At 39.9% G+C, this 16,209-nt stretch overlaps 1 protein-coding gene across 4 annotated transcripts in view; it reads right to left on the bottom strand.

The window, feature by feature from the left end:
- gabra3 (gamma-aminobutyric acid type A receptor subunit alpha3) overlaps window positions 1-16,209 on the bottom strand; it is a 124,016-nt gene that overhangs the window by 18,512 nt on the left and 89,295 nt on the right. For all 4 annotated transcript variants that reach the window (XM_028030640.1, XM_028030639.1, XM_028030638.1 and 1 more), the window contains exons 6-7: window positions 9,246-9,328; window positions 5,681-5,824 (exon numbers count right to left, since the gene is read on the bottom strand). In XM_028030640.1, the coding sequence (XP_027886441.1) occupies window positions 5,681-5,824; window positions 9,246-9,328 (227 nt within the window). The remainder of the gene's footprint in view (window positions 1-5,680; window positions 5,825-9,245; window positions 9,329-16,209) is intronic.

Raw genomic sequence — 16,209 nt, 5'->3', positions numbered from 1 at the left:
GCAGCAAACGGCCAGATTCACACTTTCCCTAAGCGTTGGCTCTCACTCCCGCTTTTGCAATCTGTGTTGCAGAGATACGAGAGGCTCCAGTCTCCCTGAGGTGGTTCCTCTGACCAGAATCCAACCACGACTGAAGAGGCTCAAACTTCCCTCAGCCCCGCTCTGCACTTCGTTAGAAACTAACTTGAAAAAAATTTTTGATTTTTTTTTTTAGACTAAACCAGTTCAACAAAAGTAGTTTAGACGCTCCTAAAAGTTCCCTGTGTTTTTGAAGCATTAAAGAGCCGCCGCGGTCAAATCGACTGCGCAGGACGTTCTCGCTCGGTAAGAAATACGGTTATTTAAAAGTCTTGCAAAGTGTGAGCGAAGCACGGGTGTGTTTTGTTCGTTGTTCTGTCACACCTGAAGTCTGACAGATCTCCGGAAACGCTGCGAGTCGCCTCCTGAGAGCTACACCTGCAAACAGCTTCAGTTCTGAGGTTAAACCTTTCTGAAAAGGAGGTCGCTGCGCCTCAGTTGTAAGCTGCGCCTCTTCCCAATGATTTACAGAAACAAGCTTTTATCATCAGCTTTGCACCAAGGTCTTCCTCTCAGCTGCCTGATGCGGCAGTTTTACGTCAAACTGCCACATCGTGTCAGTGCTTCTACTGACAAATAAAACACTTCACATGAGAGCTGTGGTGATACGGGATGTCAGAATATCCAGAATACTTATACAGATAAGTATTATTGTATTGTTATAGCACATATTTAAGTGAAGTTTACAAAATAAAAAAAAAGAAATAAAGTGCTCTCCACAATTTTAATTCTGTCCCCAGGGCGCAACATGGTGGCGGCAGTATCATGCTGCGGGAAGATTTTTCTTCTCAATGCACAGGAAACTGCTTCAGAATTGATAGTGAGATAGATCGAGCTAAGTGCAGGGGGATTCTGGCAGCAAATGTGTAAAAACCAGAACCAAGCATAGAGACGTTCAGCTTTTATGCACCGTAGATCTGGAACAAACTTCCAGAAAACTGCAAAAGAGCTGAAACACTGAGTTCCTTTCAGTCTAGACTGAAAGCCCGCCTGTTTAGAGTTGCTTTTGAAACATAATCAATGAAACACTAATCAACAATCTGATGTGATTGACGGCACTTGACAAAATGTAACGTTTTAATTGTTGACTGTGTTCTATGACTTTGTGTTTTTATGATATAAAGCATTTTGAAATGCCTTGTTCCTGAAAGGTGCTATAAAAATACAATGTGACTGATTGATTGATAAAGGTCATTTTGGTTAATGGGCCATTTTCCCCCCTCGATTTTAATCTTCTGAATTGTTATTTGATTCACCTGGGAGTGCAGATCTCCCCACTTAATGCAGCGGCCATAAAAACTGTGAAATGTGACGAAAACAACAACTCATCTCAGATTGTTTTCTGGTTTAAAAGCCGCAGACGGCGACTCCAAACAGGGTGGAAATGTGCGGGTAGAATCCTCGCTTTCAGCTTTTCAGCTATCTGAAGACACAATTTATCACAATTTCATGGTCTTTAAGCAAAGAAACTAAATGAAAACCAGTTTTAGCACTGAATAAGTTTTTGGTAATTCACATATCTATAATAATTAAAGCCTTTGAGATTTCTTGTAGGAGTTTCTTCCACACACCCACATGCTGCTGCAGCTTGTCTGCTCCAGTCAGACTTAAAATCCTGGGGCATTGCAAAAATGCTAATCTTTATCTCAGAACATGAACACTTAAGAATATTCTAATGTTACCTGTAAAATATCTTAAAACGGCTTTTATGAGTTCATTATTCATCCTCTCTGTGTCCCTGGAGATGAAATTGTTGTACGATTACTATTTTTCAAAATTTATTTAAATGCAAACTGCTAAGAATCAAGAGAATGTTTAATTGCAAACTATGACGTAAAACATTCTTAGCAGCCATTCTTAGATTTGTACCCACTTTTGTCTGATTTTAATTTTGTTTCCGCAGTGGAAATGAACCTTTAAGAGGCTGAAAATATAAACCAAGCAAAGTTTTGACTTCCAGTGGAACAACAGCTGAAGCTATTTTAAGAAAACTGGGTTAAAAAAAGTTTAGTGTCGAGAAGTTTGGAGCTGTTAGAGGTACAGAATATCGACTCAGGTGGGCTGAATCCAAATACACACCACCCTTTTCAGATTTCCTTGCGTTGATCCATCACATAACATGTAAAATGCTGTAATTTGTTTATTTAACACTGGTGTTTGCTTGTGTACAGCTCCGACTGTATACAGATGTTAAGATGATTCACCGAGAAACCTCAGAGACCATCAGCAGACTCCAGGCTTTAATTGATCTCGGTTTTAACAAACAGCAGGTTCACCAGGTTGTTCGACCTTCAGCTGCCTTACACTGCAAGCTAACCTCACAACACATGGAAGAATCTATTTCTATACCCACGAGTGTTGACCAATATCGCACTTAGTCATTGACTATTGCCTCAAGACTCAACGTTTTCTAAGGGTTGCATTACATCCCGGGTTCCTTCAGGTCTGTCTAAGGTTTTTCCCTTAAGCAGGATTAAGATACAAATGTACAGAAAACACAGAGATTTCCATGCTAACCGTGGAAATGGACCTTACCAAGCTCCGCTCACAACCGACCTACGTGACCGCAAGTCTCACAAGCAAAGCCTCGCAGCGCGTTGTTTCTATGTAAACATGACTCCATTAGTGCATCATTTCTACCGGATTTTCACAATATATCAGCTACTACAATGGACAGAGGAACTAACAAGTTCATGTCATCATCTGGGAGGAGGTTACTGGTTTCTCAGTCACAAGCTGGTTGCAAACCTGAGGCCAGCAGGTGTCAGTCAATTATGGTAGATCTGACATTTGGTTTGATGACGTCAATATGAGAAGCTACAGACTGATAGGAGGAACCAAAGAGCTCTGTAAAGGTAAAGGCAAATCTTCTGAAGTTGGGATATAATTAATTTCATTTCACATAATAATCGCGGTAGAAGCCATTTGTTGTGTATGAAATATGTTTGTTCTATTTGATGTTTGTTGTGAATGACGTATGCTCACAAACGAACGAGGTCATTAGTCCAACGTTTAGAAACTACAGCGACTGTAATGCGCCACAGCAAAGGTAAACAAAGGTAAAATAACCCGAACAGGTGATCAACTCAAAACCACTCCTACCTTTTTACTCTCTCTCTCTTTGTAGTTTAAGCACACCTGTTACCGTGGCAACCGCCTGCGCCCCGCAAGACGAGCAAAGATTAAGTTAAAAACATAACATTCAGTCCGTTACAATATCAAGTTTCCAGGCTTAATATTTATTTCTGGATTATTAATCAGCGCTTCCCTGAACACAGCGATGGTTGCTTGACTAGCTGTTGTTGAGGAAAATGATTATTTTAGTGTTTAAAATTTTTAATCTGACGGCAGGTGGAAAAAGGTACATTTGACACTCTTATTTTGAATCAGACAAACAGGGGTCAAAATGCAGATCACTCAAATGGGGCTTCTCGCTGAGGCCAGAGCACAGAGCCATAAAATTAGCATTCTTGCAGGCAGTGGGGGAGACCTGCCAGAGGCCGGCAGTTGGGATGGTGTGAAATTAATGCAGGGTGGAAGATTGAAACCCCTAACATTTAATTTCTAAATATTAATACCATGTTTTTACTGAAGATTGTATTATTCCATTTTTAAACTACAAAATGATGAATGTATTTGAAAATTGTATTATCTGTGACAATATTAGAAGCAAATGGAAATTGTTACAATGAAATGTTTTGTTTACTATTAGAGAATGGCTCAGGAATTATACTTTATTTTGTCCTGTGGATTTTATGTATTATTTTGGCAGAACTCAATCTTTGGAGAGGCTGAATGTGGAAAGAAAAAAACTGGGGTTTGTAAACATAACATCTCCTTGAAAATTACCAGACGCAAGTCTCTTTGAGAACTTGAGGTGAGATAATGCAAGAGACGTCCAGACTCCAGGGGAGTCGGCTAGATTTATCTCACGGCTTCGGCGCCGTGGGCATTCGTGCCTGGTGCGCCCAGGATTAAGGGGTCCCCCCTTTATGGCTTGACAGAGACCAGACGGACCTTCGAGTTTGGCTGTAAAATTAGGGGACTTCTCGGGTTTCTCTGGAGGCCGAACGGGTCTCTGGTTGGTCGAACGGCGGAACGCCTTCAATTGCATGTGTTAGATATAAGAAACGCCCCCTGGGTATAAAATTACGTGTCAGCTTTAAAAAATTCAGAAAGTTACCCCTATTTTGCTTTTTACATAAGCTTTCTCCAAAGACGCATCTTTGTCTTTTCTTGTTCTTCCTTCTCTATTTTTTTCCTGTTACAGGTAATGAATATATCTCTGTATTTCTGCAGCTTTGTTAATTGATTCATGTGTTGCTTCATATAGAATTAAACTCTGTGATCTGTGACGTCAACGCGCAGTGTGGTGGTTCCACTTTCTAGCGGCTGCCCCGCCCGCTGAGAGGACCCGGGTTTTCAGGAAGAAGACGAGCCAAACGATTTGTCTAAAGTTTTTAATAATTATTCTTCCTTTACACTGTACTTGGTGCTAACGTGGCTAACACGAGTAACAGTTTAGTCCAAAGCCTTTTCTGCTAAAATAAAATCTTTAGTGTATGTCAGATACAGACATATTGCATATTGATCTGTTTAGCTAACGTAAGACTGTGTAGCAGACAGGCTTCAAGGTGTAGAAGATGTATCAGTTCTGCCATTATGCTGTATTTAGCTAACGGGAAGCTAAGTGTGTTTGTGAGACGGCCACCACGTGACCAGGTAGAATGGGCATCAGCCAATGAAAAGCGGCCCCACTGGTAAGGTCCATATAATCACAGCAGACATTTTTAAACACAGCAGAAGACATGATTAAAATTGCATATTGTTTACTTTTGGGAGTGTGGGAAAAAGCTGAATATTTTCAAAAGGCACTTTTGAAGAGATCCACACCAATTATGTATGTTTCATAAACCATAACATCAGTATCACTGTTGGCACAGCTAATTCGATACCTTTGCCTTAATTTGCTGTAATAAACTTTATGTTCTCTAGTGTTAGAATAAAAGCATTTGTATGTAAAAGATAATATAACTCCCGTAGTGTGATGAAGAGATACACATTTATACACCAAAGAGCTTAGGCTAGAAGATATTTACATTTAATTTGAGCAATTATTAAAGCTGACTCTCTGGCCTCAACACATTTGAGCAAACCTTCACCGCTGGCACACTTTCTCATATTATCTTTGTAAATATGCAGAGCAGTTCGCCTGAGAAAAAAAAAAAAAACGCACAAAAAACTGGTAACAGTCATCATTTTCGCAGCATACCCAAACAATTTAAATAATTCAGAAAAAGCAGAAGTAAATAGCAGAGCGCTCGGTGAAAATAGTGCCGGCCTAAGCTGACATCAATGAAACGGTTGAAATTATGGCAGAACAAAAGCAGAAAAGCAAAACTTTTTTTTTCTGATGGAAGCATCTTCCTGTGACTCATCCAGTGTTTTTACCCTTTTCACTTCATCAAAATGTGTTAAAAACTAGTTTTGAAATTCTACCTGACCTGCCTGCAAAACGTTAGCATGATACGCTAATACTTTGCACAAAATAAAAAAAGATTTTCAGCTAGTCTGTTACAGTGTGGCGTGGCGTGGCATATACCTGTGCTGGAGCTGATGGTTTCTTTGCCAATGACGTGACCCAGTAAGTCATACTGGTTGAGCCTTGAGCCGTCCTCTGCCACCGAGACAGATCTCTCGTCTCCCTGAGTCCACAGGTAGATCACCTCATTGTTGGTGTACGCATCTGAGTCGAAACGAAAGGATAAAAAAAACCCCAGCAAAGACAAATTAGATGTCAAAATCTTATTGTAGCAATCTGCAGATTTACTACAGTTACTACATATTACCACATTGATGGTGTTGAGGAAAAATGATTATTTTTAGTGCTTAATACAGTTAATCTTACGGCATGTGTAAAAGGTATATTGAACATTCTTATTTTGAACAAATTTCTTAATTTTGAACAGGTTTGTGTTAAGGATTTAAAACTAAACTTTGTATGGGTAAGTATTCAAAGTACAGGAACCAAATGCAGATCAAAAGGGATCTCTCAATGAGGCTCCTGCTGTGTGGTCAGAGAACAGGAGGCCATAAAATTAGCATCTCCTCGAGGGCAGTATCACTTGAGCCTGGAGGAGAGAAGTCTGTTTGGTTCACAGAAGATCAAAAGTCTTCCAGAACCAACATCTGGGATGGTGTAAAACTGAATACAACATAGAATGTTGAAACCACTAACATTTAATTTCTAAGACATTTTTCTAAGTACTAATAGCATGTTTTTAACGAAGAGTGTATTATCTAATTTTAGAACTACTAATCTAGTAAATGTTGAATGTATTTGAAAATTGTACTATCTGTGACAATATCAGAATCAAATGGAAATTGTTTGAATGAAAATGTTTTGTTTAGTATTAGAAAATTGCTCAGGATTTATGCTAAATGGGGTTTTGTGAAGATAACCTTTCCTTGAACCAAAATTACTGGATTTAAGTTTGTCCTGAGAATTTATGTAAGGAGAGATAACGGGAGAGACTCCGGATTCCACAGGCATCTGTGAAATCTTATCTTATGTTTTTCTTTGCCCAAATGACCATAGAACCCAGGAGGCCAGGACGCAGCTGTTGGCTCTTTTGTTGAAACAGAGAGCAAATGGCCTTTGATCTTTGGCGTAAATTAGGGGGAGTTCTAAGTTTCTCTGAGTGTCCAAGGTAGCTTCCAGTTGGTCAACCAGAGGTACGCCTTAATTGAATATATTAAAAAGGAAAGACACACCTTCAGTATAAGACTTCGTGCACAGGAGTAACAATTCAGACAGCTGCCACTATTTTGCTTTTTTGCATCAGCTCTCTCCAAAGACGCGTCTTTGCCTTTTTTCTTTGTCTTTTCTTTCTCTATTTTTTCCTGTCTCAGGTAATGAATGTATATCTCTGTTCCTCTGCAGTTTTGTTGTTAGTTCATACGTTGCTTTGTATGGGATTAAACTCTGTAATTTCTGTGACGTCAACACGCATTGTTGTTTTCCTTGTGGCCACACGTCGCCCGCTGAGAGGACCTGGGATCCATAGGAAGAGAGAGCCAAACTTTTTTCCAAAGTTAATTTATAAATTATTCTTCCTTAACAATGGCCAGATGTGATAACATATTACCACACGTGTGATAATATGTGCAAACACATTACCACATGTTCCACCACATATTGCCTATGTGGTGAATATGTGGTAATATTTGTGTAAATAAGATTTCTACCTCTTTCATAAACAGTTATGATCATGTGTTTTCTTTAATTATGACTCAGAAATCCAGGATGTTAGACATTTTTCTTTATTTGCTATCTAGCTAGCTTTAGCCATTTACTTTATTTTTTTATTTTTTGCTAATTTCGAGAAATCTATCTCCCTTTTAGCCATGCTAGCACAGCTTTTTCACTCTATTGTGGAAGATTTTCTCAAAGTTTCCAAAATGCAACGAAACTGCAATTCGATTTTTTTTCTTCCTTTTTTTAATCAAAACTTTTAATTGACAGTCCAAAGTGCAAGAGAAACTCTTCACTTACAAGCTCCTCTGCTAGCGTAAGAAACAAATCGTTACATGGAAAAAAGGCATAACGACCTCGTCTAATTCTTCTCTCAGTGATAAGACACATTTTTAACTGGAGACATATCTGGATTGCAAAAAACTCGCTCAAGCACACACACACGCACACAAACATGATCATGTTCTATTTAAGTCATGCAGAGTTTCTCTGATAAAAGCCTGGATGGCCTTTCCTAACCATCATGAATTTTAACAAAAAGAAAGCAGAAATGTGAACCACAGGACGCGCGTTAGCCGTCTTTCTGTCCATCTTAGATAAACTCGGTCAGAGCGGGCTGGACTGAGCTTCGCTGCAGAGCTGCTGCACGGCATCCTTCCCCAGTAATACGGATTTATGGTAAATTTCCTGACTCAGGGGCAGACTGTGTTGAGTGACAATTGTTCTCTAAGGCACTGCTGAGCCCATGTGGCTATAATGATCACAGTGATTGTTTCTCACGCGGCGCAGCCTGAGGACTCAAAGGTCACGAGCGTCCAACGGCGGGTTTCATCTCAGCTGGGATGAGCTGAGGATGCACAGGCTTTCCTGCAGCCGATGTAGCGTTAGGCTTTCCAGAACTACAAGAACTTTATTAATATTATTATTATTATTTTTTTTTTTACATTTTGTTACCTTACTAACACAATCTGTACATATTAGCTGAATTTTATGTGATAATAGCAACAGCGAAGTGGAAGAAACAGCTTACATAATGTAGAATAGATGCATAGTTTTCTTAATTCAATTGAATGCCTTGATTTTCCCCACAATTACCAATGATTCTCACTAGAATTTAGGTGAGGACTTTGACTGGGCCGTTCTAAAATATGAATGTGCTTCAATGTAAACAGTTTCACGTCATATTTTGGAGGGTTTCTCTGCTGTAAGGTGTCACACCTTTTGACAGGTTATCTTCCACTGCCAAAGTATTCATAAGACCACGAAGATAAATCCACCCCACTGTAGTGATTCTCTTCTTCTGCTTCTAATCCTGCCAGCGGGCTAGACGTTGCAATAATAGAGAAAAAAAAAGACCTTAATTATGGCCGTGTAGACCTGCTGCTGTGAGTCCAGTCTTGATTTGCAGCGGCACATGTACGTGTTTATGAATCCAACACGCTGCCAGACGGTGATTTGAACAGGTTTTCACCTGCAGACCAGTGCCCGGAGTGTGCGTTAACATTAATCTATCTCTTCTATTGCTGTGCTGAACTACAATAAAGCTTGACATCTGTTCTATGGTAAAGATATATCTGGAATAAGCTGCTTGCTGCTTGGCTAATGTTTGCCCAGGCACTTTAACTCTATTATGCATTAGAGTAATATTCCCTCTTTAATGGTGTTTAAATCTCGGTCCTTATGTAGTAAACCTTTGGCTCTGCAGCGGCTGGGTTAAATACATGGGTACTTTTCCAGCTCCTCACAGCATATCTTTCATTACAAACAATAGTGGCTCGAAGTAGTTTGTTATGCAAACTGTTCTGAAGAGCAAGAGGTAATCAATATCTCCTGAGGACAATAACTTTTGTCTGTTTGGTGTGATTTTTTTTCTCCACAGAGCTCTGGACTCGAACACGTGGGACTGACTTACAACTTCCAAACTTCAAAGGACAGGCGTGTGCATCCATCGGGAAGTCCTCCAGGTGCATGGGGCACTCTGCATGGATGGTCAACCTGAAAGAGCAGAGACACGTTATACATCTAACGGCAGGGTGGATGCGGCAAACCCTGCAAAAAGAGTGGAAGCCCACGGCTGCAAATGCAGTGGGGAAAGTAAGTGTTTGATACAATGCCGATATTGCAATTTCTCTACTTGCAAAGAGTGGAGAGATCTGGAATTTGCATTGAGACGCAGTATCTAGACATACAAATAATAATAAACAGGGTTTGATTGTCTTTTAATAATTAGTTCACAATTTGTTGTTTCCTGTAATTCTTGACCAGGTTTTCACTCACTGGGGTTTCAGCCCTCTCTTCCACGACATATTAAATGAACATAATCAAATACTTCTTTTCCCCACTGTGCGTCACGAGAGGTTTCACTTTTCGGATAGACAGATATTGTGGCATTAAGTCCCTCAGCCGAAAGAGGAGCGTTTTGAATGTCCGAGCTACAAAAATGCCCCCTAAGCAAACAGAGAAACAGCTCATATTGTCTTATTCATGAATGTTTAATCACAAATCAAATCCAAGTGATTCAGAGACTCATAAAACCATTCCCCAGCTGACTGAGTTGCCCATAAATGGACCCAGAATTAGGTTATTCTAACTGAGTTACAGCATTTGCAGTCCATACATCAACTCAGGATTGGGTTACTTGAGAAAAAAAGGAAAAGGACTGTAAAAAATTACAGTGTGAGTAAATGCTGCGTTTAAGCACATTTCTTATTCCTTAACCATGCTGGTACTGTTGCAGAGGAAACGTTTTGCACTGTAAGGATTCAGTGCGAATTGTTTTGCTTGTTTAATTTTTATACGTGAACAGATGAATTGTTAATTTCTTTGTGGAACTTAATAAAACAAGTCAGGCAATGAGAAGGTTAGAGTAATTTGGTGGGTTTACTGCGGCACATCGTTCCACACGTGAAGTTCATTGTGGCCTGAGATAAAGAACTTCCACCTTTACTGCAAACTTTATGTTTCTCATTAGATCCCCATGTTGCCTTTACAACAACCCTGTGGCCTCAATTTTCCTCTCACCCCACTGGTTGCTATCTGGCACTACCTCGCTCACTGATAAGCGTCTCAATAACTACCCTCAAATTAACTCGACAGAGCATAAATCAAAAGAAAGAATCGCGCCATTGCATATCGCCCAGCTCTTACATCAGCGTCTAATTGATGTCATTCATCCTGCGCCTGATCGCAACTCAAATTCTCCCAGAAACAAAGGTGGTGGCAACGCCAGAGTTACTTTGATTGCAAACAAAGAAGCGAGATCTCTGTGAAACATAACTTCACGCAAAGGTACTAAAAGGAACAGCCCCAGCGCGCTCAGAGAGACTCATTGAGATCACAGCTGCTCCTCAAGCAAAACGTAACAGCGTACAGCTACTGCTAATGTCTGGTTTTAACTTTTTTCAAGGTATCAAGTACAGCACATCTAATGAACGTCTGGGTGTGCTTGTCTCAAACCTTAAAATTAAATTCAGAGAACACAAACATGCACAACACAATGCCCTTCAGTGCATAAATCCTCTGTAATTAATCATGACAGTCAAGGCGGATTGACTCTTTTAACAGTGTAGGAATATTCTTCTGTACAATTTGTTGGATAAATCAGACAGACCACTCACTTGCATTTTCCACATTTTACATTTTTTTTTAGTAATCTTGCTTGTGCAGCTATGCAGCAGTGAGTTTACGGCTGGGACTCTTTGGGTCATCGGTGTACTGAAATTCAACAAAGTACCTCTCGGACGTCTAATTCGGTGCCTTGCGGAGGTATTCGTCACCCTTGAATATTTTCACATTTACCTCATCAGACAAGAGCAATCCCTCCATGTGAGGTCGCCCCTGGAAGGGGCAGGGATCCCCAACAGAGCTCAGTCCGGTCTCTGTGACCCACTGTCAGCCTGACAAAGCCCAGAGAACCGTAGGTGGCCAGCCAAGAACCCATCATGCTGAAATGTGGCCCAAGCCCCTCCACTGGGGAAACTGCCACAGTTCCCAGGATAATCCCAGCACCACCAGTTCCAGCTGAACAGACAGGGACACAGAGGCAGGGGCAATAGTGGAACATTGCTCTGCCACCTGCGCCCAGGCCTTCCCTTTGGTGCGTCTGTCCATGACTATAATAATGCAGCATGGTGCAACGGTCTAATGCACCACACAGGTACAGTAAATCCTTAGACAAAACTGTTTAACCCTTCCAGACCAAATGGAGCGCTGGTGATCCAGCCAAATTTGTAGTACCGTAATAATTCCGCCACACTTTGCGCTATCTGAAAAATTTCAGTGGTTTCTGAAAAGGGGAGACGTTGCGCTTTCCAGCCAATATTGGGTTATTATGGTAATTTCACTCCCGCCGTAGCAGGGAGTGAAATTAATCTGAGGGGCGCTCTTTTAATAGACGGTAAATTGTGAAAATAACTTGCTAGATATTGAAAGTTCCAGTTGCTATGGAAAAATGGGCAAATATATATGTACTCACAGGACATTTAAAGAACTGCGTACAATTAAAATAAGCAAGAATATCCAGGCGGAGATTTGAAATTTAGGACATAAAGAGTTGAGACTGCAAAAGACTTGAGATTGCAGAAGAGCTTCAATATCCCTGCACATGCAAGCAGAGCTGCAACAAGATGGTTTAGATCAAAGCGGAGTGGCTCAGTCAAAGTTCAGACCTAACTCCAACTGAGAATGCATGGAAAGACCAGAGAAAGGCGGCTGTGCAGACACCCTCTGTTCAATCCGACAGAACCTGCTATTTTACTGACATGTGAAGGCAAACCCTTAGGCACTTGCTGCTACAATTGGAAAGAAAGAGGGTGGCTTTAAAAATTGATTAATGGGGTTTGAATGCAACTCAAAATTTCCACATGGGAAGAAACTTGTGTTGGTCTATTACAAAAAATCAGAATAAAATACACTGGAGTGTGCGTAACATGACAAAATGTTAAAAAGCTGCATGATCGCATTTGCAACACAGTGTTCCTATGTAAGTCGTGTTGGTATTCATAAGATGCCGAATTTAGTTCATTGCCACTCATTTACATCTCATTTATTAATTTATTTTAACCGCAATCGCGCGCGTTTGTGTTAACGAAGACGATTTAATTTATTCATAAATTCACATTCACTCTCAGGGACAAAGTTGTTGTAGAAAAACCACAGCTGGAGTTGTACTGTTGCGAGCTGACAGTGAGTGATAAATGCGCTCCGAAAAATAAGACCGCAGCAGCAGCTCTGGCAGACAATAGCAGCTCCCCTCCATTCAAAATAACGACGCAAGCCAGCAAAGCCGAGGCCTTCTGAGCCGCTGCAGACGTGCTGATTAACTGGATTTAAGCGGTTGTCTAGTGAGAAGTGCCAATCAACACCGAGTGCCAAGTCAAAGCACTCCACATTTCATATAAGATGGATTTGCATTCTAAAGCCTAATACTGTACCTGCACTGTGAGCAAAAAGTGATACGAGTCTCTACTGTGGTGTGTTACACACTGGGGTTAAACGGGGATTTGCGATGCGTATGGGCTCCGTTGGGTTTGGGTTGCAGCAGGTAAATCCTCTCTGAGTGTATAAACAACAAAATCCAAGTGTCATTATCTGACAAACCGATCTGCACCAACAAAATCCAGCGATGAGCAATATGAGGAGCCCCGGTGGAAATTGTGTGATTTAGCAGTAGTTTAGCACAGATAGGTTACCATCACTCAGCAGGGAAATGCAAACCAAATCCGCTGTTTTTTTGTTTTTTTTTGCACAAATGCGACCGATATCAATCTATCCAAAAAAATCCAGTATGTGCCACTTCCATAATGTGATATTAAATCTGACATGTATTCGACCTTTACAGTTTCATTCAATTCTGAGAAAAAAAAAAAATCCACTTTTCTCATTGTTATGTCATTTTATTTCCTTTCAGTACACTCGAGGACAACTTAGATACTAAAGACAATAAGAACAATGTTATACAGTACCTAAGTGTGTGCAAACTCATGCAGCTACACCACTGCCGATTTTATATTTGTTTACTTTTTATATCAACCCAGAAAGTTTTTTTTTTTGTTTGTTTTGTTTTTTAAATCAAAACACATTTCAATTTCCCGTTGGAGAAAGTTTGGAAATGTTATGTAACTAAGTTTCTCCAGGGGTGTGTAGATTTTTTAGACTTTATTTGGGAAATGATTTGTATCCTACTCTACTATAAAACATGTTTTGTTTTCTTTTTTTGAACAACAACAACAAAAAATACTTTACAAAGCTAAGTGTGTGAAAAAACTACAATATGATTAAAAAGTATCAGAGCGTTTTTTACTTATTTGCATAAACACAGATTGCATGCTAATCTATTTATATTAATGTTATTGTTAAAAGCTGGCCATAGTAGAATATATAATGCTTAGGAATTTTTGAAGTTAATTTAATTTATACTTTACTGTGAACCTGAATGCAGCACAAGGCTTTAAATGGTTAATAGAGAAAAGTAGAAAAAGTCTAAAGATTTTTTTTAAATGGATACCAGTAATGTTCCAGGCCATTGAGTTTCCAGTTCTCTATTCATCCGTTGCATGTCTGCCTCTCATGTTCGGTGTTATCTGTCAGTGTGCCAAGTAACAGAGGAAATGGATGGAGCGGAGATGTGAGTGTGTTCTTCAAGCCTTCAGTTGTTGGTGCTGATTGTTAGCATGGAAGCAAGTTTTTATTTTCTGCTAGTCTCTTTCTGTTTCATTGTTCAGTAGTGGAGATGGAGAAAAAGGGCAAAAAATATAAGTAGTCCAAAACTTTGGCTTGTTCACTTGTTCTGACAGAAGCTGATAGCAGAAGTTTTCTGAGAAGTTATTGTTGCTTTTCTGAACTTGATGAACTGCTGTGTCCAAGGACACAGGTGCAGTCGGAGTTGTGAGAAAACTGTGTCTTCTTTGTTATGAGCTGATGGGAAGTCCCATGCTCACTGGTGAATGTTAAAGAGTGATGCATCTCTTCTTTCCTTACTCTTGGATTTGCAGACAGTCTCAACAGTCATATTGTTTTCTTTGACTCTTGATTAAAATAATGACAGAATGCATTCTGGGTGTTAGTCTTGATTCATTCTTATTAATTGAACTAGTGTCTCACATCAAAATAAGATTAATTAATTTATCTTCTTTAACATATTATCAAACTTTGCTTCATCCCTTGATTATCAAACCATATGGATTCTTGTTTTTTTTTTTCACAATTAAATCACACATTTCTTTGCTGGTGTTGACAGAACAGCCACCACATGTGAGATCACAGAACTAAACTCCACTTCATCTAGACTGAAACTTAATAGAGAACAAAGGGATAATAGTGAGCATTATAAGAACCATTTTTTCTAGATAGTCTCATGGAAAGTTGCCTCAAAGATTGAACGCTAGGATTAGATGATATCAATTAATTCTTCCTGGTACAATGCGGTTCTACTCAGTACGGGTGTTCCCTGCTTCATTTTCCACTGCAAACAACACCCGCTCAATACTGGCGGCGTCAGATGTTTATCGTTGCCATGTGTGTGAGGCTTCTGAGAAACACACACACACACACACACACACACACACAACATCCTTCTACGTGTGCTTGAATTAGGCTGCACTACACTGAGTTTACAAATACTTTTAACCGAAATGGCTAAAAATAAAACCATGATACTCTGCGCCAATGTTCCCTCTAATTTTTTCATGTCTGGGCATATGCACAAGCTTCCTGAGTACACTGAGGACCACTGTGGGCTTCATCGGATGTGCACACTGTGGCCACACACCAGTATTACATCTGTCATAAATCTGGGATCGTAGCAAGTTGCATGGCTTATTAAAAGAATCAGATTGCATCAGCAATTTTCATTTGTTGGCTTTTAATATAAGTGATTTGGCCCACTTAAAATGAAAAAACAAAAACATTGCTGTTCATGAGATGCGTAGTATGTTATAAGTAAGAGACGTGCTTTAGCCAGACTGAAAAATGACACATTACACCTTTCAGACATAACTTTTTGTTCACATTAAAACATTGACATTTTGCACAATGAAATGTGTTCTGTAGCTTGTGATACAGTATAAATTATTGTAAAATATTTAATTACACAGTTTTTTCACGTCTGCCCTTCTCACTTCTCCAGTGGTTGTACACTTTGCCCAGGTTGATGGCTCCATCTGCTTCGAGCTTTGGCTTTATGCGCATCAGCTGGTCCAAATGTGCCACTTTTGATGATTTCCATGATTTCTGGATGCTGTTTTGATATGATTCATTAAACTAAATCCCCTTTCATATTCAGTACTGGATGTTTAAAATGTAGAACAAATATCCACAAGCTGTGAGATCTCCTTTAACTCCTCACATCTAAGTGCTGCATCACCATATCTGAGAATGTCCTGACTGACCCCTGCTTAGGTTTTTGCTTCATTATGTACTTGAATTCAGCATATTGACTGCTAATGGCCTCCATAGTCTGGATGGGTGGGGGAGAATGGCCTCGTACTTCTTTGCCAGTGTACAAATGTCTGCTGGTCCATAGTCAAAATGTCTGAGCTCAATGCTTCAATGTCAAATGCAGACGATTCCTTTAATTCATCCTCTGAAAACAAGCATCAATGTGATCACAGAGCTCACTAATAAAAAGAGTAATCTCACCAGTATTTCTGCCATCACCTGATGAGGTTTCCACTGTACACTGTACTGTTCTTCTATTTGCACAAACTCTGACAGCCATTTAATCTCAAAAGTAGAGCATTTCTTTTTTACTTTGGCTTGGTGAGTGGATGTCCCACTGCCCGTTCGCTTAGACATGATAAGGTGTTAGCTTTCTCTTAACTCCGCCGCACTATTCTTACCTAGCTAATCTGCACGGTGCCACAGCGCATATGACCAAG

The sequence above is a fragment of the Xiphophorus couchianus genome, chromosome 11 (assembly GCF_001444195.1).
Source record: "Xiphophorus couchianus chromosome 11, X_couchianus-1.0, whole genome shotgun sequence".
NCBI classification, from domain to species: domain Eukaryota; kingdom Metazoa; phylum Chordata; class Actinopteri; order Cyprinodontiformes; family Poeciliidae; genus Xiphophorus; species Xiphophorus couchianus.
This window is presented reverse-complemented; position numbering and strand designations above follow the sequence as displayed.